Here is a 24700-nt window from a genome sequence, read left to right as displayed (position 1 = left end):
GTTTCTCAACGTAAGTTCTTAAAACTATTTTTAAAAGTAATTTTTTATATTTAATATAAATAATAAGTTTTATATGAACTTAATTGTTTCAAAAATTATACTAATAAACAAATTTTATTTTTATTTTTTCTTTAAAGCGATTTTTAAAATTGTTTTAAAAATATAATTTTTAAAAATTAAAAACAAGAATAAAAACAAACAAGTTCTTGGTGTTTGATTGCTGTTTTAAATTTAGTTTCAATATGAATCTCGAAATGTTTGATACGATAAACTTACGTCTGAAACTAACACATCAAATAACGAGTGAAAATAATTTTCCAATATACCTTCCAATCAAATGAAATTTATATTTTCTCCCTACTTATCTAATTAAAATTAAACTGAATCACTCTTTCAGCTAATTTTCTTAGCTATAATTCCTTGCAGTGACCCAACTAGGCCCATTACTGTCACAAGAAAGCAAACAAAACTGAATATTCTGAAAATAATCCAGTTTCTACTCCAAGGTGCAACTTTCTTCTGTATAAAGTACATCTCTACTGGGAAATATATAGCCAATGGCCAGAAATTTATGGCTCCTAACAATCCGAGAATTTGGTTGAAGTAGGGAAACAAGATTGCAACTCCAGTTGTTGAAATCACATAGGCTGTTCTAAAACACAACCTGAATAGATTTATCTGAATAGTAGGCAATAGAGGTAGCTTCACTTTGTGGAAGTTATTCACAAAACCACTATTTGGGAATTTTCTTGAACACCATCTATCAGCAGCATTAAATATTGGTTGACTGTAAATCTGATTAGAAGATCATACATAAGAAGCAAAAGTATGAATAGCTTGTTAGGTAACAAAAAGAAAGTGAAAATTTTAGTGGTACACAACATATCTAAGAGAAGTTGCTTTTATTATAGGCTAATTGCATGGTTTTCCCTTTTGGATTTTTCCTGTTTGTAAAGAAGACAAAATGTTTAGTGTTTACAACTTGCAGCAATTATGCAAAAGTGGCATGATTGTGTTGCTTCTTCAAAGACGGTTAGTGTAACACTTTTAAATCATATAACAATAGAACTATTTTCCATCTAAATCCCTTATGATATATTGGTTTACTCATTTGATAAATAATGATGTTTCATCAATTGACATTAGACAAATAAAAAAAACTTCTTATGAGAAATTATAAATCAATTGTGATTAGTAGCGCAATCAGTACCTGATATCCTCCCACCAAATGAATTATAATGCAAGCATTAGCAAAGGCAACAAGCCAAAAAGGCTCATAAAACCCAAACCCTGTCAAGAGGTTTCCTGGTGAATCATTTCCAAAAGCTGCATATCCAAAGCATCCACAACATAAGTAGAAGAATGTTGTAATAAAGATTGCAAGCATAGAGGCCTTCTTCATGGTTTGATTTTCTGGTGGAGGGGACTCTAGAGTATCCTTTGCTCAAAAAAAAAATAAAAATAATTCAATACTTTATTTTAGAGATAAATTTGTATATTTTCTACCCTATGTCATCCATCTAGTAAGAATATGAAATGTTGAGGTACCTGTATCTCAAGAAGGACCATTGAGTATGGATAGGCAAAGGCAATATCAGCAAGTGCTTGGAAGACTAACCATAACTTGTTAGGAATGTTAGAAGCTGGTATTCCTGTTATGCTCCCCATAATTCTTCCATTTTCTGCAAGTGCAACCAAAGTCCAATGAATCATTATCTCTTTGATTCTCTGATTCTAAGTAAATATAATAAATTTTTTTTTTCAGGCATAATTTAGCATTCCAACTTTTTGGCCTTCATTGTTAAGTAATTGCACACTTGCTGCGAACAAATACAAGGAATCTGGTTAAAGAGCATGTAATACAATTTGTATGATATCTTATTTTATCACACCAGTATGCATTGCAAATAATATTCATATAACTTTTATCCCTACCATTATGATTTCAATGTGTATGAGTATCATGTAATAACACTATTATGCATTGCAAATAATATTCCTATAACAAAGGTCTTGTTTATTTTATAGTTGGAGAATCAATTCTCATACCTATGACTTTTGCTATGCCAAGTCCTAGTCCAATGAATGAGTATGCAAAGGACATAATTGCTGCAACAACTGAAACCCACACCATGTTGTGGAGATCCGGGATGCATGACATTACAATCTGAACAAGTCCAAACACCACCATATACATATTACCCCCGTAAATACAAGGAGCTTGATGCCCTTCTTGGTGGTAGCATTTTGCTTTCAGAATAGCTCTGTATAGATAGAATAAACAAGTGAACTTATGGTCAAAAGCTAAAAATCAGTAAGCAACCTCTCTAATATCCCAAGAAAATGAAAAGCAACAGTTGCAAGTGATGAATCACACGTTCACTCAAATAGTAAAACCAGTTTTTCTAACCTGTGCTCGAGCGCACAATAAGAAATCAATAAATAGTAAGCTCTTATTGAAAATTAAATTATTTAATGTTATCAATGCGTTGTATTCAGTGATTTCATCTAATTTCCAATAGAAATTTAGTGGTGAATTCATTTTAATGGGTGTTATTAGGCACACGTTAAAATAATTGTAGTAATAGTACTGTTATAAGACACAATCCATGATGCGTTTAACTAGAGAAGTACCTAAGACTATTTGCAGTGGTAAGTACATAAGCACAACCAGTCCCATACAAGGACAAATATTGAATTAAACCAGCCATCCATGCCCTTTTCTCACCTGAACAAACATTAAAAAGGAATTACAAGTTATAACAATAATGCTAGTTCATGAAGATCATAGCAGTGTCTAGCTAGGCTAGAATGATTGTACATTGGAATGGTAGAGTTTATTACCAAGATTGGTTGTAACAGCAGCAATGTATGAGTAGTTTCTTTTTCCAGTGACAGGATCAGTAGTTCTATAACAATCAGAAAGGAGGCATGAAGAAATATATGTGATAATTGCAAAACAAAACAAGGCAAATGGCCCTCCAATCCATCCTAATTGAGAAGTGCTCCATGCAAGAGAGAGAACACCAGAACCAATAACAGCAGTAATGATATGAGCCACGCCACTCAATAAAGTTCCTGGTAGAGTGGATTACACAGTTAAAATTCAAGTATATAAAAATTGAAGCGCTTGTGATGTTAAGAGAATATTACCAGTCCTTTTCGCTTTCCCATCGTCATCATAGTCACCGGAATCAGTTGCAGTTATAGTCTTTGGGAGAGAGTTATTGATAACCATTTTATCCCAGCATTAAAAACTGCATTGAAATAATGAATCTTTTTATTGAATGAAATATGCCCTTTTTCTCTAGCTTCCGAGATAAACAAACGTTCTGTTATTTGTTACACGTAGGATTTGATACTCTGTTGCCCTTTTATTTGTTTTTGCTAACGTAGAATCCTATCTGAAATTTGCTAACGATGTTAAATGTGACTGGTATATATACGAGCAACTCCAATTTTTTGGATATACGCCCCCTTTTCTTTTTCTTTAATAAAATTTTTATATTTATAGATTTATTTTATCTCAAAGAGATAATTGAAAGTTCCAATGAAATCTCTTTGCTAATCAAAGTAAGGAGAAGTAGTGTAGATCTAATGTTAATTATGAACCGATTATTATATGATTTTACTATGCGAAGCTGCACGAGATGAGAGATTATGAACCGATTATTATATTAACAGACCTTCCTAACAGTGGAGATTTCAGCTGTCATTCTCACCCTGAAATTTTTTATTACTTTCAATACTCCTCTATGGTTATAACCTAAACAAAACAAACCTTATTGAATTGAAAATAAAATGTTGAATCCGTGAAGTTAATTTTTGAATCATGAATTATATTGAACATTAAGATTCAAATATACAATAAAAACAACTTGAAAGATTTCATATAAATTATGTATAGAATTCTGTAATAATTTTAAACTAGAAAAATGACTGTTAGTTTCGTGAAACAAAATTATAAACCATGGAAGCTCCAAAATCGAGCAACTGAATAGTCAAACACAGAGTAAGAAATTAACGGTATTAGATTCCAGTTCTGAAACAATGAAAATAAAGCATCTATAGTTAAAAAGAAGTGTCCTTTTTCATATAAGGATTTCAATTTATAAAACTTTAAAAATTTTTTATAAAAAATGTTAAAAATAAGATAAAAATTAATTAATAAATTCATGCAATTCATATCGATAAAACAATTGTATTTATTCATTTGACTTCTATCGTCATTCTTGTTGACGACTCATCAAAAATTGAAAACTTTTCCAGTGCCTCGTAGCGCGTTAACAGATATTTTATCGATAGAACAAACGGAGAAAAAACCATTTACAATTCTATGAATCGTTGACAAATCAAATCATATTAATTCGTATGACTCAAATTGTGAAACACTGAATCGTAAAAATGTAAATTACACGTTTCTGACCGGTAAATATATAAGCATCCAAATCCTTATAGATTGAAATTATGCAGCAAAATTTGTCTTACCCCATTAACGATATCAAGTTCCTTTCATGGCGATGAACAAAGTTATTTTTTTTTTGTATTCAGAGTCACAAAATATGTAGAATCGTTGGCAGAAAAAGCTATAGAAGAAGAATACACATAATGTACTGAACTAAATAACAATGCTTCATGATCATACCTGTGGTGTAGCAGAACAACAGTGCTAGTTGACTGGAATGATTTTCCTCAAAAGTGTTATAATTTGCTTTTAGATGGAAAGTAGGGGAAAACTCGAGAACAAATAATAAGTGATTTCGAGGGAGGTACTATACTCTATAATTTAAAGGATTTGGTACCTCCTCTTTTCACGCGTAAAATTAATTTTAAATTAATAAATAATAGAATTAATGATTTAATTGAAAAAACGTTAAACCCTAAATCCTATAAAATATCTTTCGTAATCACGGGTAACACAGCAAACAGTTAAAAAAAAAAGAAGAGATTTTTTACTAAATGTTACACCATTAATTATTTTATAATTATTTACATATTTTTCCTTCTTATAAAAAAATTATACTATATATAATTATTTTTTGTTGAATGATGGCATTAAATATTTTTCTTATTAGAATTAGTTAGAATTTGTTGACGAGAAATCTGATATAACAAACAAGAAGGATAACGTAAATGTAGATGACTAAATATCTTCTTGTTTATCTTTTTAACATTTTTTTTATTTTACAAAGTAAATATTAAATAAAAAGTAAATATATTTATTATTTTAAAATGATAACATATTTAATTGTTAAGATAATTTATAAAAAAATGATAAACAGATTTGAAATTATTTTATTTAATATCTATTTACTGTCTGTAACAAATAAAGAGTCATATTTTGTTGAATAGTTTATCAGAAATTAATAATTTGAATGTAAAGAAATATCACATTTAATAATTTTCCTTTCAAAAGTTTTGTTTTCAATCTGTTATTTATAATATGTGCAAAATGTAAAGTTAATTTTTAAAATTTTATTTGATAATATTACGATATGTATTTTAAAAGTGCAAGAGTAACGTCTTTGTTATCTATAAAAACAAATGAAACTAAAAGTAAAATAATATAAAAATAAATTAATGTTATAAAATTAAAAAAAAATTTACATTAGATGGGATAAAAAGTCCTGAAATTTTTTTTTAAGAAAAATGTGTTTAAACTATTATGTTACTGTATATTTACATAATTATATAAATGAAATATGTACACAATTCCAAGAGTTTAATTTTTTTGTAATTAGTTATCTATTAAAACATAGATTAATATTATTAAAATAAAAAGAAAATATTTTCATAATTAATCAATAACTATTTTAAACTAATAAAAAAATAATATAATATTGTTTTTACTAAACATCAACATTTTATTAAGGATAAAGTTAAAATATAAGGGTAATCCAACTAGTTATAACTTTAAAGAGAATTAACAATACATGTTAAATGATCATTAATTCAATTCATATATACAATCAATCTTTTCAAAGGCACTATTGCAAGCCACTTCCAAGAACAATACATGATATAATCAAACATTTCACTAAAATTTATCATACCATTATTGAAAAGAATATTATTTTGCTAAAGCCAAATTGTCTATACTACTGCAAATCATATCATTACAACTCCTCTCTATTTCTTTTTTTCACATTGAATTTTAAACATGCTTAGTAACATCTTGTGCAAATTTTCAGGTAAGCATAAATTGACACCAAACCATTCAAACATCATGTACCATAATTTCATGGAGACAACACAATGCAAACAAAAGATGCAATATGTCCTTATCTTCAATACCACAAAACCCATAAGCTTTTGAGGGAATCGTCAATCCACGTTTGGTCAAGTTCTTCCATAGAGATTGTATTAAGGAATAGTCGTCAAACAAATATCACTACCTTCCTTGGTATACTGACCTTCCCAATCTTACGTAAAACCTGCACTAGACCCAGCTCCAAACCACCACCTGCAGTAAAGAAATGATGAATGTAGTGATAAGAGGATTGCACACTATATTTTTTGTCATCATCACACTTCCACAACAACATGTCATTCACATTTTTTCTTGGCCTCTTATCTTCCATAGTTTTCCATAATTGTTGTTGTAAATCATCCTCCCATGAAAACAATTGTCTTTTCCAAGGAATTTCTCACACCTATTGACCCATATCAAATCGTCTGTTATCCATCATCGCAACTCTTTATTAGTTGTTACTAAAAACAGCCTTGGGTATAAATTTGCTAATGTAATATTTCTTGCCCATTTATCCTTCCAAAAATTAAAAGAACAACTATCACCAAGTACTTGTGTGACATTAGAGTATATCCACCTATCAACTTGCTTACAGACCACACCACGTCCCTCTTGAAGCACTATGAGCTACCTCCAAAGAAATTAATATATCTGCACATGACCCATATTGTGCCCATAACGCATCAAAGCACAACGAATTTGAAGACTTTAAACCTCTCTAAACCTATTTACCTAACAAGCTCCAATTGAACCATTCCACATTTTTCACCCCTAGACTACCCTCATTCTTTGCCATGCATATTCTTTCCCATTTAACCCAAGCTATTTTTAATGATTCCTTTATGCCACTCCAAAGAAACCGATGTTGAATCTTCACCATCTCCTTAATTACACTTGATGACATTTTCCAAAAGGATAAATAATGTAGTAGAGACTATTTAAAACAGAATTAAGAAGTGTTACTCTACCTCTAATAGAGATATATTTGTGCTTCCAAGATGCTAGTTTGCGATTAAGCACCTTAATAAACTTTTGCCAAGCACTTTTTCTTCTTGGTTTATCCCCAACATAGATGCCTAAATACTGAAAAGACAATGATCCCACCTTACAATTTAGAAATTGAGATGCTATGTTTAAAAAATCACCAATCACATTCACTCATACAATACAACTCTTATGAAAATTAATTTTAAGCCCAGATATAAGCTTAAAGCTTTGTAGAATAGCCTTTATTGTCCACAAATTCTACTCAGTAGCTTCACATAAAATCAAAGTATCATTTGCAAATTGTAATAATGAAATTTCTGGTTCATCACTAACTTTAACCCCGGAAAAAAGACTCTTTGAGATGACACTTCTCGTCAATCCCTTTATTCCCTCTAAACCTTCCGCTACTGATAAAAATAAGAAAGGGGATAAAAGATCGCCTTGTTTGAGGCCTCTACCAATTCTCACTTCTTATGTTGAGCTCTTATTAACAAGGACCGATATATTGCTACCACAAATACAAGCCTCCATCCACCTTACCCATTTCTCCCCAAATCCAAATTTTCGTAACATATATAGTATATATTTTCAATCCACTAAATCATATGCTTTCTCATAATCTATTTTCAACACAAAACATTTTTTCCCTTTTCTTAGCATAATCTATCACCTTATTGGCAACAAACATGCTATCTAACATGTTTCTTCCTAGTATGAATGTCAATTGTTGCTTATTTATTATGTCTGCTAGCACACCTCACATTCTATTTGCAAGTACATTTGAAATAATTTTTTAAAGAGACCTCAATAAAGAAATATGTCTATACTCACTTACTTCTTGGGAATTCTTCGTCTTTAGAATAAGTGCTACAAAATAAGAGAGCAACCTTTTGGGAATTGCGACATTCATATGAAATTCTATAAACATTTGCATTATCTCACCCCTCATCAAGTCCAAAAATGATTTTACAAACATGAAATTGAATCCATAAGGGCTCTTATCTCCCTCACACTCCCTGATCATACTCAACACTTGCTTTACAGTAAAGGCCTTCTCTAATTCCTCTGTATGTTCTCCAAATATGCATGACATTAATGTTGTCGATTGTTAGTCTGTTCTATTCATGAGTGGCAAAGTGATCATGATAACAATTTAGAATGTAAGATTTTACCTCATTTACATCCTCAAGCTACCTACCCTTCACTTCTAGTGCCAATACTTAATTACGCCACTGTCTTCCTTTAATACAAGCATGGAATTATTTGGAATTCATATCACATTCAACAGACCACTTCTTCCTTGCCTTTTGTGCTAAAAGAATATCCCTATGTCTCTTTACCTACTAAATATTCTCAACCAAGTCTTTTTGCCGAATTGCCTCCTCACCTACCAAGTCTTGACTTTCAATTTTTACATCCAACTTTGAAAGTTCTAATATCATGTCACCAATTTTCTTATGCACACCTCTAAACACTTCTCGGTTCCATATCTTAAGAGCACTTCTCGCCTTGCAACATATTCCAAACATTTCGCCTGTGCGTCTTCCTCTTCACCTTGCAAAGTGTACTCCTAACATTAATTCTTTCTTACACTACCGCCTTAACATCAACATTGGATTGAAGGGAATCTAGTCCTTGACTTAATACGTGATTAGCCTCGTCTAACTCATGAAAAGGTCCAATAATTAGGTCATTGGATTCGCTAATAAAATCTTTTTGTGCCACATCCTTGTCTCCTATTTGTCCCTTATCAAAAATACCTAATTGCCATAACTAGGGTGTTCATGGATTGAATTTTCAAAAAATCAATCTAAATCCATTTATAATCCAATTATATAAATTGGATTATAAATCAATCCATTTTAATTTTTCTAAAACCGGTTTAAATTTGGTTTTAAAATTTAGATTTTGTTTAAAACCGGTTTTAAACCATTTTTACATATAGTAAAAATGTGCAATAATTTTTTATATTATTATTAAATTATTATATTAAAACATATTTAAATTTTATAATAAATAAAATAATATTATGTTTGCATATATATATATATATATATATATATATATATATATATATATATGTATGTGTGTGTATATACATATATATATTTGTTAAGCATCAACATTCATTAAAGATAAAATATAAATACATTAGGTACTTTAACCCATTACATCTTTAAAAGGAATTAACAATACATGTCAAAAAGATATTTGCGTATATTTTAATTTATTAATAATATTTTATTAAAGTAATAAATATTTAGATATATTCTAGTTTTTATCATCTATTAATCATATAAATTAATTATATGAGTTAAATTTTAAACTATTTTTTTTAATTAGTTCAAAAATAGTTTTAAAATTTAAATTTAATTTAAAATTAATTTTAAATTTAATTTTTGTTGAATCTAGTTTTAAATTTTATTTTTAAGGTAAAACTAATTTATTATATAAAACGTTGTATTAAATCAGTGCATTTAAAAAAGATTTGAACAATATTTATCAATATATTATATTTTATAGAAGTGTATAAAATATTTATTATTATTTTAAACTTATTTTTAATAAATAAAGTTTATAGTGAAAGTTTAAATTAAAACCTATAAAATAAAAATTAATAATATAAATAATAATAAAATTATTATAATATTTTAAAAATTAAAAAGTAAACATAAATATAAAAAATAGTAGTAATTAATTTAAAAACATTTTTTTATATTTTTATATTTTTAGTTATTTTGAATATTTTAATTTTAATTATAAGAATTAATAAAAAAAATATTAGTGGTAAAATATAGTTATAATAAAATTTTGTAAACTAATATAACATAGAAATTTAATAACTAAATATATAAGGTAATAGCTTCATATATATATACATATAGATTTGGATAACTAACAAAAAATCCAGTTTTAGAAAATGGATTTGGACACTAAACAGGTTACACAAATACAGTTAATAAAAAAATCGGTTTAATATGAATATAGATTTTTAAAACCAGTTTAATATTAGTTATGGATTGGATTTGTAAAAACAGATTTTTTGAATACCCCTAGCCATAACCTTTCATCAACTCCCATGTCTTACCAATTTCCTTTCTCATAAGTTTCGACCAACAAAAACCTACCTCATTTAGCCTCTTTTTCAAATGCATCCTCCTCCAATTGTACAAAATTTACATTATTTTTGAAAATCAAGTCATTATTAATATTCACTTCATAATTTAAATTCTCTTTCATTCACGCATCTGCTACATTCTCCATAGACTTTGATTCTGTACCTTCAAACTCCTCCTGATATTGTGCATTGTCTAGCACGAATCCACGTAAATTTTGTCGCCTATAATCCACCTCGTCTTCCCCCCTCCTTCGTGCTCTCCACACATTCTTTAGTCACTGTTTTTTTACTATGCTTCTTGCCATTAGATCATGGCCCTTTTCGCCATCATCTGAACTTTCATCCTCCAAAGCGTCCAAATCTAATGAAACATCGTCATAATTCTCTGATGATGAAATATTTGAATCATAATTCCACCACCCTTCTTGAAAGAATTCTCCCTCATGTTCTTCAACTATCCAGATTAACAACACGAGATCATTAACATGAATTCTTAGATCTACATTAATCAACGCATATGTTTGATTTTGTAAGTGAATTCTTTCAAAATTCATACATCTTCGAGAATTCGTATCATCGTCCATGCACACAAAATCTTCCAGCGATGACACCATCTTTCGAAAGAATGCTTTTCTGACCATGCATGATATGGCACGCCGTACAAACAAACCCACGTTCACATATTAACAGCCACCATACAAGGATGCCACCGATCAATGATATAAAACAACTTAAACAAGCCATCTTTATACTTAGCTATAACTTTCTCCAGATCCTCTAACCCTCCGATTCCAACAAAATCATATATCACCCATGCTAATGGTCTTGACATTTAGTATAGATTCACGTAGAAGGAAGTCAACCACACTATTGAGCTCTTCTGGCTGGTGTAATCTTCTCACCACCACCTTCAGCACCTCTTAACTGTATCTTGATCAACATGGAACTCGTTATGACACCCTTGTTTTTTCTTAGGTACCCACACCATGTTTGGCCCTCCAACAGTACTTTTTGCCTACATCATATCTACATAGCTTCGCCCACTAGCACTACCTCTCCCTTCCATCTTGGTCCCAACACCGGTCAATGGTTTTGACACCTTTGCACACACATCCTGAGTTTGTCTTACAATTTCTTGTTTATTGCCAACTTTGCTATATCTAGAGACATTCACTATCATACATATGTTGCCTATCGTTACGAAACTCAATCTCTTTTCCATGTCATGAACATCTCTGATCTCTGCAAATCGCACAAACTCAAATCTGCATTCATCCTTGTCCATTTTCTTCGGAATAAACACATCCTCAACCTCCTCATACCTCTAGACTATCTCTCACAGTGCTGACACTATAATTCTCCAAAAAATTTGTAAAGAAAAATGTTAGTAATGTTTGTACACAACCAATGTAATTGTCAAATTGTGCTTGAAATTTTCTTTGTTGAACCGTTACAGGTGTTTGCCCACTATGAAGCTACACCCTTTCTCACTCTTATTTTGTAATACAATGCAAACTGCTTTTTCTCAACAACTCCTCCTTCTTCGATCTCAACCCTCTTTGAGATCTCTACGATTCACCTAAAAATAATATAATACTAAAAAATAATAATATTTATTTTTAATTTAAATAAATAAACAATGATATTAAATAGTATTAGTATCATGTTAAGAAATTGAAATAAAAATAATATGAACATAATACAAATTAAATTTATTAAATTATAAAATTTTACGAATACAATGCAACTGATAAAATATTCTCAATAAGAAATATTTTTATAAAATGAATAGTATTATAAAGTAAATAAAAATGTTAATATAAAAATAATTTAAAATTTATTATATATATTTTTAAAGATGGATATTTTCTGAATTTTAAATAGTTGATATCTTCTTATTTTTTGATCATTGATTTACATAATATGAAAATCTATTATGTAAAAAAAAAAATATTTAACTTAAATTTCATGTCTATAGCGTTTAGACTAAATTCTTAAATTTAGTAAGCTAAACATTCACTTGACATATAACATTTGTGATATCAAATAAATTTTTTAACTGTTATTAAATAAAAAAATTATGTTTTAATATTGAATATTCTTATTTAATATTATAAATATTTAAAGGATAAAATTAATATCAAGAAAAAAATTATAAAAAAGTGAGAAATTACATTACTCGTGCAAGATAAACAAAATATAAATGTATGACAAGTAACATTACAATAATTTTAATATTTAGGTTATCTAAAAAATATATATTAATTAAATAGAGTGTATAAAATTTAAATTTAAAATTAAGAGATAATCTTACAAAAGAAATAACAAAATGATAAATAAATAAAATTAATTAATATAAAAAATTATATAATAATAATTATTATTAAAATTCAAATTTAAAATATAAAAATAAATATATACGAACACCTAAATTAATTGATACAAGTAAAAGTTATTTGATTCAATCGTATCGATTTTCTTGTTTCGTCTAATTGGTATAGTCGTAAATTCGAATTCAGTACCATCCAATTACCTACGAAATTAGAACATATTATCATATATAATAAATATAATACAAGCTAATTCAAAATACCAAATATCTTATCATACAATTCAATTGTTGCAAGCTTAAAATTAATATATATATATATATATATATATATATATATATATTCAATGAATAATTTAAATTTAAAATAAATAATAAAAAGTATAATTTAATATTATGTGAAACTTCAAATTTTAAAAAATTAAGTTAAATTAAGATTAAAATAATTTTTTATTTTATGTAGTGTTTTTAAATTTTAAAATTAAACAAAATTAAATTTAAATAAAACTAAATAAATGATATTTATTTAAAAAATTACATTATTAGAATTTATACAACTTAAAGTTTGAATCTGATTAATGCAATTCTAATAAATACTTAAAACGATAAATTTGTCGTCCATAATAATCTACTTGTTTCTTATAAAAAGAAAATACTTGTTGTCTAACCTAAAAAAAGAATCAATGCAGCTTAAGAAGAAAAAAAAATCAGAAAAACTACTCTCATTTAATGTAATTTCTAAATTATTTATAGAAGTGTGTATCACCATATTTTTAAGTTAGCAAGGCAATATTTGTTACAATTTTTTTCATGTAAAATAGTTTTATTTTGAAAAAAGAGAAAAAAATTTAAAAATAGAAACAAACATGCTAGTCTTTTAAAAAAATTTAGTGTTTATTTATAATTTTGAAAAAAAGTATGTTTCATGATTTTTTTTAAAAAAATATTTATTTATAGTTTTTCAATAATTTTGAATAAATTTTCAAAATAGATTAAAAAAACTATATTTTAAAACAACAGTATTATTTATAATTTCAAATTTTCTTTATTTCTCTTCTGACATGTCAATACTTCTTTCTAAACAAAATTGTTCTAATTAGGAACAGTTCAAAAAATTGCATAGAGCAGTGGCATATATTTGATGACCACTCAAGCAACATAGATATAAACTTCAAGTAAGAACACATGTTAAATGTTGTTAGCTTGTACTTTCATTATAACGTACAGTAAAAAATTTGATTTTGATGCATTGTGAATAACTCTCTCGGACCATTAGTGATTATGATGACGATGGGAAAGCGAAAAGGACCGGTAAGATTCTCTTAACATCAAAAGCGCTTCGTTTTTATATACTTGAATTTTAATTTTGTAATCAATTCTACCAGACACTGTATGGAGTGGCGTGGCTCATATTGTTAATGCTGTTATTGGTTTTGGTGTTCTGTCTCTTGCATGGAGCATTTCTCATTTAGTATGGATTGGAGGGCCACTTGACTTGCTTTGTTTTGCAATTATAATGTATATTTCTTCATGTCTCCTATCTGATTGGTATAGAACTCTTGATCATACATGGATGTTTTCTACAACCAATCTTGGTAATAAACTCTTTACCATTCCACTGTACAATCATTGTAGCCTAGCTAGACACTTCTACGATCTTAATGAACTAGCATTAATGTTATAACTTGTAATTGCTTTTTAATGTTTGTTCAGGTGAGAAAAAGCGTTGCTTTAATTAATTCAATATTTGTCCTAGCACCGGACTTGGTACTTGGTACTGCAAATAGTCTTAGACAATTCTATAGTTAGACGTCTAATACAGTGTTACTGCAATTATTTTAACTGGTGCCTGATAACACGCATTAAAATGAATACATGCTAAGTTTTTATTGAAAATTAGATGAAATTATTGAATACAACGAATTGCTAACATTAAATAATTTAATTGTCAACGAGATCTTATTTTTTATAGTTTTATAGAATTGGGAAAGAGATTTTCTAGTAACCTTTAATTAGGAATGAGAATGGGTTAGACTGTTTGTTGGAGGCCTATGACTTAGCTTATTTAAGGTCTCACCTAATTCAGCTGGTTTATTAAAAAAGTTAAACTTAAACTTTTTAAGAAGATTTATTTAGATAAAGAGGCTAGATTTAAGATTTAAAAAAAACTTTTCAAGCTTATTGGGTCAATTCAATTAAATAATTATATTATTTTATAATTTATATTTATTTATTTATAACAATTTAATATAAATATAATTATTCAAAATATATATATATATATATATATATAATATGATAATTGTAATTATATTATTAAAGTATCAATTACAACTTTGTATATATATATAACATAATTTTGTATATAATCTATAATAATATAATAATTATAATTATACTATTAGAGTATCAAAATTAAACTTTATTGTAAAAAAAATATTAATTAAAATTTTGTCTGATTTCTAAAATATTTAAATTCATTATTAATTTTTTTTTAATTTCTATTCTAGTCTTTTTAATTTAAATACTTTTAAACTTCTTAATCTTAATATAATTTTTTAAAATTTTGTAGAATTATTGAATATAATTATTTTAAGATATAATATCTGTAAAACTATTTATTTATTAAATGGCTAAACATAGTATTTAAATATAATTACTTATTATATGTTTTTTATTTTACTAATAATACGTTTTTATACTTATTAATTCGTTAGTTATTAGCTCATTGGCCTGTTGGTCTATTAAATTTAAATTGTTAGTGTTATTTAAATGCCTTATTGTTAAATAAGCTATTGAGCTAAGTCAGACTTTAAAAAATGTCAAGTTAAGTTTAAAAATTTGACTTGTATCAAATTACAGACTCTAATTTTATATAATAGGTTAGATCTATTTAACCGACCTAACTTAGTTTATCTCATTCTACCTCTGATATGTAAAACATATATATGTATATATAATTTGTGATACTAAATACACATTATCATAGTAAAATTGAAATTAAACATAGTATTTTAACACATTATTAGAATTATATTGAAGCTATGAATTATATAAAAATAAAATAATATAATAATAAAATAGTCCTGTCAATAATTAGAACTAATTAGTAGTTCAATATAATGAATTTTTTCTACATTTTAACGTGTATTAAAATCGTTTTTAAATTTGTTAATACTTGTTTGAGTTTGAATTTAACATTGTTATGGATCTCTAAGAATTAAACATCGTCACATAAAAAATGTAACTCCATCCAGCACTTGAAATTCACGGGTACAAACATAATGTGTTATGAATTTAAAATCTTTATCATTTAATCATAAAATAATAAAACTTGATAATTTTATAAATCAGTTAGCTTATATATAAAAGCTATATATATTAATTTTGTGAGTTAATAAAAAAAATAACATTGAAGAATCCATGTAATAAGATTTAAATGTTTATGCGATCATTAAGGTAAAATTTTGTAGTATCAACCAATTAAAATATATGATAAATAATATTTAGATAAATAAGTTTTTAAATATGTATCCATATATAATAAATTTTTATTAACATTATAAATTTAATATATTAATAATATTAAATACTATAATTTTTTTATAAAAATTTATTATTTGTTAAGGTCACATATTTAAAAAACCTATTAAATAAAATATCAAGTCAACCATCATGATTAAATGATAATTTATTACTAAATGAAAATATATATTTTAATTAAATTAACTTTTTTTATCATGAGTTAAAATCTATTAACTGATTGAGTGATATTTTGGAATTTTAAAATGATTTATAAAGATTAAAAAAATAAAGAATTAAACTGACATACATACAAATTGAAAATTCTAGTTCTTGCAAATTCTAGTTAAGAACTAGAGACTTGTTTTTTTTTTTTTCTGTAAAAAAAGTTTTTTTATTTTTTTTAAAAATAAAAAATAAACTTGTTGAGAGTTTTATATGAATTATTTGTTTTTATTTTTTCAAATTTTTTTATTTTTAATAAAATACATCATAAGTTTTATATGAATTGTTTGTTTTGAAAATTAAATTAACCAATAAAAGTTTATTTTTATTTTCTTTCTAAGGAAGTTTCTTAAAATTATTTTAAAATATAAGTTTTAAAAAATTAAAAACTAGAATAAAAACAAATAAGGCAGTGGTGTTTGATTGCTATTGTAAATTTAATTTCAACATAAAACTTGCGAAATGTTTGATAAAATAAACTTGCATATAATTCAAATAAATCACGCCTAAAACAAACACATCAAATAATGAATGAAAATAATTTTTTTTGCTTATACCTTTTAATTAAATAAAATATAATTTTCTTAACTTAAATAAATAAACAATAAAATTAAATAGTATTAGTATATGTTAAGAAATTAAAATAAAAATATTATTAACATAATGGAAATGAAATTCATTGAATTATAAAATTTTATGAATACAATGCAATTCATAAAATATTTTCAGTAAGAAATATTTTTATAAAATGAATAGTATTAAAATAAAAAAATAATAATGTAAAATATTTTAAAATTATTTTTTTAATATCTACAAATCGTTGCTGTTTATAACAAATATTACAAAATAATTACAAGTTATAACTTATTACTAAGATTAAATACGAGTAGTTTCTTTGAGTTCAAGTTATAAAATATCAGACTTAATTTAATATCAATATTGGCAATCAAATCTATGCAATTGCTATATGCAATTTTTTAAATTGATAATTATTTTCTTGTTGAAAACTAGAACAAGTTTTCTTGTTGAAAGTAAATATGAAAAAATGAATTTTTTTATACGACTTTTTCTCTCCCCAAATGCCAAATATGTTCGGTTGTTTGGTTAGGTTAGTGTTTGATACTATGTTTTCTTTTTATTTTTAATTTGGTATGAGTATATTTTAAGAAATTAAAAAATCTGTTAAATTAAATATCAAGTCGTGATTAAATAATAATTTATTATTAGATAAAATATATATTCTAATTAAAATAACTTTTTATATCACAAGTTAAAGTCTAATAATTTTTTGAGTAATATGTTAGAATGTTAAAATGGTTCATTAATCTAAAAAAATAAAAAAATATACGTTAAAATTGAAAATTCTAATTAAGAAAAACTAGTGTAGATTTTTTTTTAAATAGTTTTTTCTTTTTAAAAGTAAAAAAAAAAAAGCTTATTTGTTAAGATGAGTTTTTAAAAATATTTTTTTTGACCTTTAATGTAAGTTTTAAAAATTAAAATATAAGTTTTAAAAATTAAAAACCAGAATAAAAACAAACAAATATTGAATGTTTGACTAGTGTTTCAATATGAAACTCACCGAATGATTGGTAAGATAAACTTGCATGAGATATAGGTCAAATAGATCACGTCTAATACAAACACATCAAGTAAAGAGTGAAATAATTTTCAATATACCTTTTAATCAAATAAAATATAATTTCTTTTAACTTAAACAAATAAAAAATGAAATTAAATAGTATTAATATATGCTAAGAAATTAGAATAAAAATATTATTAACATAATATAAATTAAATTCATTGAGTTATAAAATATACAACACAACTGATAAAATATTCTCAATAAGAAATATTTTTATAAAATGAATAGTATTAAAATAAAATAAATAGTATTGTCACTGTGTAACAGTCAATTATAAGTTGTCACTGTCTGGAACAAATTAGTTTCAATGTCTAAGTATTGTATTTCTTTCAATCTTTTTTATAAGAAATAGTGACAAATTAGTTTTAATGGCTAGTATTGTATTTCTTTCAATGTTTTTTATAAGAAATAAAATGAAACATTCTCTTGATATGATAGATTCAAGATGTATTAATAATTAAATTTTTTTATTAATATCATTAAATATATAAATTACTAACTACACCATTTAATATTATCGGTATTTTTAGAATAAAATTTATATTTATAAAAAATAATAAATTTAATTATTTTCTTTAATCCTAGTAATTTAGTCTTTTGTTTTTTATAAAAAGGATGGAAGAAAGTAATTGAAACATTAAAGATTTTATTACCAATTGCAACATGAGCAAGCAAATGTACCATTAATTGCACAATAAAAACAAGACAATTGCCCTCCAATACATGAAGTGAATGCATGAGTAATTGCAAAACAAAACAAGACAATTGACCTCTATTATATGAAGTGGTAAAAATAGAAGAGTACCCATTAACCATAGTCATCATTTGAATTATATAAGAGGAAGACGTACTACAATGGCTGGGACAAAGGATCGCGATCCGTGAGGGTGAGCTAACTCCAAAAATCCGTCCTCAATTTGGATTATAGGCTGTAACTCGCCTACATAAAGCTGGAATCGCTAGTAATCGCCGGTCAGCCATACAACGGTGAATTCATTTCTGGGCCTTGTACACACTGCCTGTCACACTATGGGAGCTTGGTCATGCCCGAAGTCGTTACCTTAACCGCAAGAAAGAGGATGTTGAAGGCAGGATTAGTGACTAGAGTGAAGTCGTAACAAGGTAGGTGCAGCTGGATCACCTCCTTTTCAAGAAGAGCTAATGCATGTCTTTTCACTTTCTCATAGTCATCATGGTGACTAGAATCAAGTTGGAAGAGAGTTATTCACAACCATTTTATCCAAGCATCAAAATCAAATTTTACTGCATGTTATAATAAAGGTTTAAGCTAACAAAGTTTATGATAAAACGTGGTACATCTCATTTGAAGTTAATATCTATGTTGCATATAAGTGGCAATTAAATCTATGCAACTGTTGTATGCAATTTTTTGAATAGTTGTTCTTTAATGAAAGACCAGAACAATTTTACAAATTACTAGTCACGAGTAAAAAAGTTCTAAGATTTTGTTGAGAGGTAGGAATTGCGAAGTTTGAGATCACTTGAAATTAACTTTGAAAGTCCATTGAGGGTTTATTTAATAATAAAGAACTTAATAACTATAACTTAAAAAAAAAAGATTTATTTTTTTATATAGAATATATATATATATATATATATATATATATATTGATAACATATGCATTTAAGTTTATTTAATAATAAAATAATTTAATATATTTTTTTGCAGATAAGATAATTATAATTTCAGAGAAAAAATTAAGGTTTATTTTTTACATGAAATCTTTCTATAAGTGTAAGTAACATATGATTTTTTCTGAGGATGAGAAAATATAATGTCTGATTCTTTCTGAGGATGGATCTATAAGAATTCATCTATCTTAATGACAAAAAGAAAACTGACTTGAATGTTAAGAGCTAAGTTGGCTAGAACCCTCCATGGTAATAGGTAGTAATTTTAATACTATTGCCTGTAACATAGGATTAGCTGATCTAGAACCATCAACATCAATGACTATTGGAAAATCCATTTGCAACTCCATTCAAAATTCCATCGTAATGTTATTTTTTCACTGCATTTCAAATACTTGCATAGTGCCCCATAAGAAAGTGAATTGATAGATAATAGGAGGTTTCTCATTCTGCAAATTTTTATACTCCTGTATAGTTATAATGTAACCAAAACAAAACTAACTCTACCATTGAAAAGGTGACACATGGAGAAAAGACCAAATTAAGTTTGATATTTCTGCACTTTGTTGAATTGAAATTCAAATGGTAAACCATTAATTTAATTTTTGAATTATATTGAATATTAATATTCAAATATACAATAAAAATAACTTGAAATATTTCATATAAATTACGCATAGAATTCTGTAATAATTTTAAACTAGAGAATGACGGTAGTTTCGTGAAACAAAATTATAAACCAGCTAAAAAATAGAGCAACGAAGTAATTAAACACTGACTAAGAAATCAACGGTGTCAAATTCCATTTCTAGAACGACGAAAATAAAACATGTATAGTCAAAATAAAGTGTCTTTTTTTTCATTTAACCATTTAAATTTATAAAACTTTTAAATTCTTTTTATAAAAAATGGTAAAAATAAGATAAAAATTAATTAAAAATTCATGCAATTCTTATGATAAAATAATTGTACTTATTCATTAAAGTTATACGGTAAAACAATTGTACTTTTCATTCAAGTTCTATCGTCATTGTCATTGACGACCCATCAAAAATTGAAAAACATTTGAGTATCCCGCGCTGACTTAATTAACAGATATTTTATGGATAAAATAAGCAGAAAAAATTATTTACAATTCTACTAATCAATAAATCAAATCATATTGAACTGTACGTGTGAATCACTGAATCATAAAAATGTAATAAAGCAGTTGATTATGTGCGGAGGTATAATAAGAGATGTTTTGTGTTAAAGCTTGATTATAAGAAGGCGTATGATTCGCTAGAGTGGGGATATCTTTTGTTTATGTTACGTAGCTTTGGATTTTCAGACAAATGGGTCAGTTGGATGGAAGCTTGTGTGTGTGGAGGAAGCCTATCAGCTTTGATTAATGGTTGTCCTACATTGGAGGTTCATATTGAGCGGGGCCTAAAACAGGGGGATCCTCTTGCCCCTTTTCTTTTTCTTGTGGCAGCGGAAGGGTTAGGAGTTATTATGCGGAAAGCAGTGACTTGTGGGTTGTTCTCTGGTGTGACGATTGGGGAAGGGGGACCAGATATTTCTTTGTTGCAGTTTGCGGATGACACATTGATTATGGGAGAGGCTTCGGTGCAGAATTTGTGGACTTTGAAAGCAGTATTGCGTAGCTTTGAATTAATGTCAGGTATGAAAATTAACTTCCATAAATCTTTTGTATTGGGGATTAACACTGGTGATGACTTTGAAAACTTGGCTGCGGAGTTCCTACATTGTAAGATTGGTAGTTTCCCATTAAAGTATCTCGGGTTACAGTTAGGTGTTAACCCGAGAAAGCCTAGTACATGGAAAGGTGTGTTAGAGGCTCTTAAAAAGCGGTTAGCGTCATGAAAGCATAGGTATTTATCGATTGGAGGTAGGGTGACTTTGATTAATGCCGTTCTTAATTCTATGCCATTGCACTCGTTATCCTTTTTTAAGGTGCCGAAGTCGGTAATAAAGGAAATTGTCACTATCCAACGGAATTTTTTATGGAAGGGTGTTAAGGATGGATCTAAAATCCCCTGGGTGAAATGGAAAACTGTATGTAGACCGCGGAAGAATGGTGGCTTGGGCATTAGGAATGTGCAGTGGTTTAATTGGGCGCTTCTTGGTAAATGGTTGTGGTGAGGTGTTAACTGTTCTAGTTCATTGTGGGTGCGGGTGTTGGAATCTAGATATGGAAGATTAGCTTCTTCTCTTCAGCGTTCATCAGTTCACAACAGATGTTCTTTGTGGTGGCGTGATTTGCTGGAGGTTATCATCAAGGGAATTCATGGCTGGATGAGAAGTTTGATAGAAGTGTGGGTGTAGGTTTACACACTCTTTTTTGGAGAGATAAGTGGGTAGGAGGGGTGTGATTGTGTGAAGCATTTCCGCGATTATTTGCAGTGACGAGAAATGCTGAATCACGTGTATTGGAGAATGGTTTTCATGATGGCACTAGATGGGTTTGGAATGTTAGTTGGCGAAGAAGACTCTTTCAACATGAGATCTCGAGCTTTAATCTTTTGTTGGAGCTTGTGGATGGAGTTTCTATTAAGTTACTACAAGAAGATAAATGGGTATGGAGGGCAGATTCTTCAGGTTGTTATTCAGTGCAATCTGCGTATTCATGGCTATTTGAACTTTTTGGTGGTCCTAATAGTGTAGATCAGTGTACGGCAGATGCCTTGCAAAGGCTATGGAGAGGGAAGGTCCCTCTTAAGTGTCTAGTTTTTTCTTGGCAATTGTTGTTGAATGCACTTCCTTGTAAAGGTTTATTGATTGACCGTGGTGTTCAAATTGATGATATAACTTGTTGTTTCTGTCATGGTTAGGAGGAACTTCCAACTCATTTATTTTTAACGTGCTCAGTTTCATCTCAAATCTGGTACTTTACTGCGCGTTGGCTTGGATTCTCACTGGTTTTGCCTTCAGATTTATTGACTCACTTGCTTTCTTGGGTTGGTGTTGGCTGTAGTAAAAGAGAAGGAATATGCTTATTAATTATTTGGGTAAGTAAAGTGTGGTCTTTGTGGTTGCATAGAAATAGAATTATATTTTTGTTTGGGATAAGGAAAATTTTCTAAGTTAAAAATCATGTTGAAGGAAGTTACATTTCGACAAAATTTTAAGGGTCAGGAAGGAGCCTAAAAATAGGTCCAAACTTGAGAAGTATCAGAAAGTTGTCCAAGACTTTTTAGTTTCATATAAAAAAAGATACATTTCAAGCTATTTTAGAGGTTTTTGTCACCTTGTTGATTTTTCTCTAAAAATGCTCGAAAAATAAGACTGACAAGAAGATATTCTAAGTCCACAAAACTGATGGCTTTTTCGAGGAGTTTTGAGGGGTTTCCAAGTCACTTACATCTAAAACTACTCAAAAAACAGGACTGACAAGAAGATATTCTAAGTCCACAAAAACTGATGACTTTTCGAGAAGTTTTTGAGGAGTTTTTAAGTCCCCGACATCCAAAACTGCTTGAAAAACAAGAAGTGGTCAGAAAATATTCTAAGTCCACAAACCTAGCTGAGCTCCAGATTTCCTCCAGAATTGCTCGAAAAATAAGAAGTGGTCAAAAAAATATTCTAAGTCCACAAACCTGGTCGAGCTCCAGAATCCCTCCAGAATTGCTCAAAAAACAGAAATGAGCAAAGAAAATGTTCCAAGTCCACAAGACCAAGACAGGTTCTCAAAACTCAATAATGGCTCGAAAAGAGAAGTAAAAAAGAAACTATTCTAAGGCCATAACATTTAAGGAGTCTCCTAGATTTCTCTCAGAAATACTCGAAAGATAGGAGTCTTGGAAAATTCAAAAGCGGTTACCAATAGTTATCAATATTCACCACTACGCAAAGGAGATCATGGGCGATAGCGGTTACAAAAGAAGTCCCAACGAACAGCACGATCACAAGCAATCGTGGATAGTGAACATCAACAGTTGAAGGCAGTTACTAAGAAGTGCCCGCAAAAGGAGGAAAACGGTGATGATCTTCATGTCTATAAATACTCCAAAGCACCATTTCACAAAGGACGACTTTTTGCACCCAGACACCACACCTAAACACTCTGAGACGCTGAAACTCTGCACCGCGCCAGACACCAGCTACAAGGAGACCTACGGTGGCCGTTGTTCGCCGTTGTGAGGAGTCGTACGTTTACATTCCAGCACCTTTACATTCCTACATTTACCTTTCTGCATTTTAATTTCAGTTCTTGTTACCTATGTCTTCGTACGTTGTTTAGTTCCGGCTTGCTACATTTCTGTAAAAGCATCTACGTTTGATTTAATTGTGCACATTTAGTATTCACTATTCCTGCTTAATACTCTTTTACGCCGTTAATCTGAGTATCACGTTAACGACACACTTAAAAGAACCCAAAGAGGACCTAAATCCAGTCCCCAGATTGATCTTTGGATTATTTGTTTACAACTGTCATTTTTCACCGTAAACAATTTTCCAATGGTGTTTTGAATGAGAGGGAAGTCCTAGATTCTATTATTCTGAGATCCTGGAAATGGTTATCACTTGTTAGTAAGGGAGAAGCTATTATGTTAGCTGATTGGTATTTGAACCCACGAAATTGCATCTGTCTTAATTTTGCATAAGTATATTTTTGCTTTTTATTTCTCTGAGTTAGTAATTTTTTGTGTATATGGGTTTTGAGTTCCCCTTGAACTCTTTTTAATAAGATTTGTTTTGCCTATAAAAAAAAAATGTAATAAATAAGGGTTGGATTTGGCTCTTGTGCATTCTACAAAACCAAGTAATTAGAACTAAACTCTGTGCCATTCTTTTAATAATAAATTATTTTTAACTTAACATCTAATAATAAATTATTTTTAATTTATGCCCTAAATCCTGTGCCATTCTTTTAATTATTAAAAAATTTCAGATAAATTGAATTTTAAAAACCGAATTTCGATCATTTTCTTGTACCGACTAGCGTAATCTTTGTTGGAAGTTTTTTTT

The 24700-nt window shown here is 28.1% G+C and overlaps 1 protein-coding gene across 1 annotated transcript; it reads right to left on the bottom strand.

Moving 5' to 3' along the window:
* Positions 1-393: 393 nt before the first annotated feature.
* Positions 394-3238, bottom strand: LOC113851185 (probable amino acid permease 7). Its single transcript, XM_027481660.1, has 7 exons — positions 3154-3238; positions 2845-3078; positions 2635-2728; positions 2050-2264; positions 1549-1682; positions 1211-1438; positions 394-795 (listed from the first exon to the last, which is right to left on the bottom strand). The coding sequence occupies exons 1-7, from the start codon at positions 3236-3238 to the stop codon at positions 394-396; spliced, it is 1392 nt and encodes a 463-aa protein (XP_027337461.1).
* Positions 3239-24700: the final 21462 nt, after the last annotated feature.

This window comes from Abrus precatorius, unplaced genomic scaffold, assembly GCF_003935025.1.
Source record: "Abrus precatorius isolate BTA unplaced genomic scaffold, Abrus_2018 Scaffold9, whole genome shotgun sequence".
Lineage (NCBI taxonomy): Eukaryota > Viridiplantae > Streptophyta > Magnoliopsida > Fabales > Fabaceae > Abrus > Abrus precatorius.
Note: the sequence above shows the minus strand (reverse complement) of the source record. Positions and strands in the feature narration are given on the sequence as shown.

Bases quoted from the DNA above. Each gene is read 5' to 3' on its own strand.
- LOC113851185 (XM_027481660.1), bottom strand. From the start codon at position 3,238: ATGGTTATCAATAACTCTCTCCCAAAGACTATAACTGCAACTGATTCC. The intron at 2,729-2,844 runs GTAATAAACTCT...ATGTTTGTTCAG, and splicing joins TGCTGTTACAACCAATCTTG to GTGAGAAAAGGGCATGGATG. The intron at 1,683-2,049 runs GTATGAGAATTG...TTGCACTTGCAG, and splicing joins TGGCATAGCAAAAGTCATAG to AAAATGGAAGAATTATGGGG.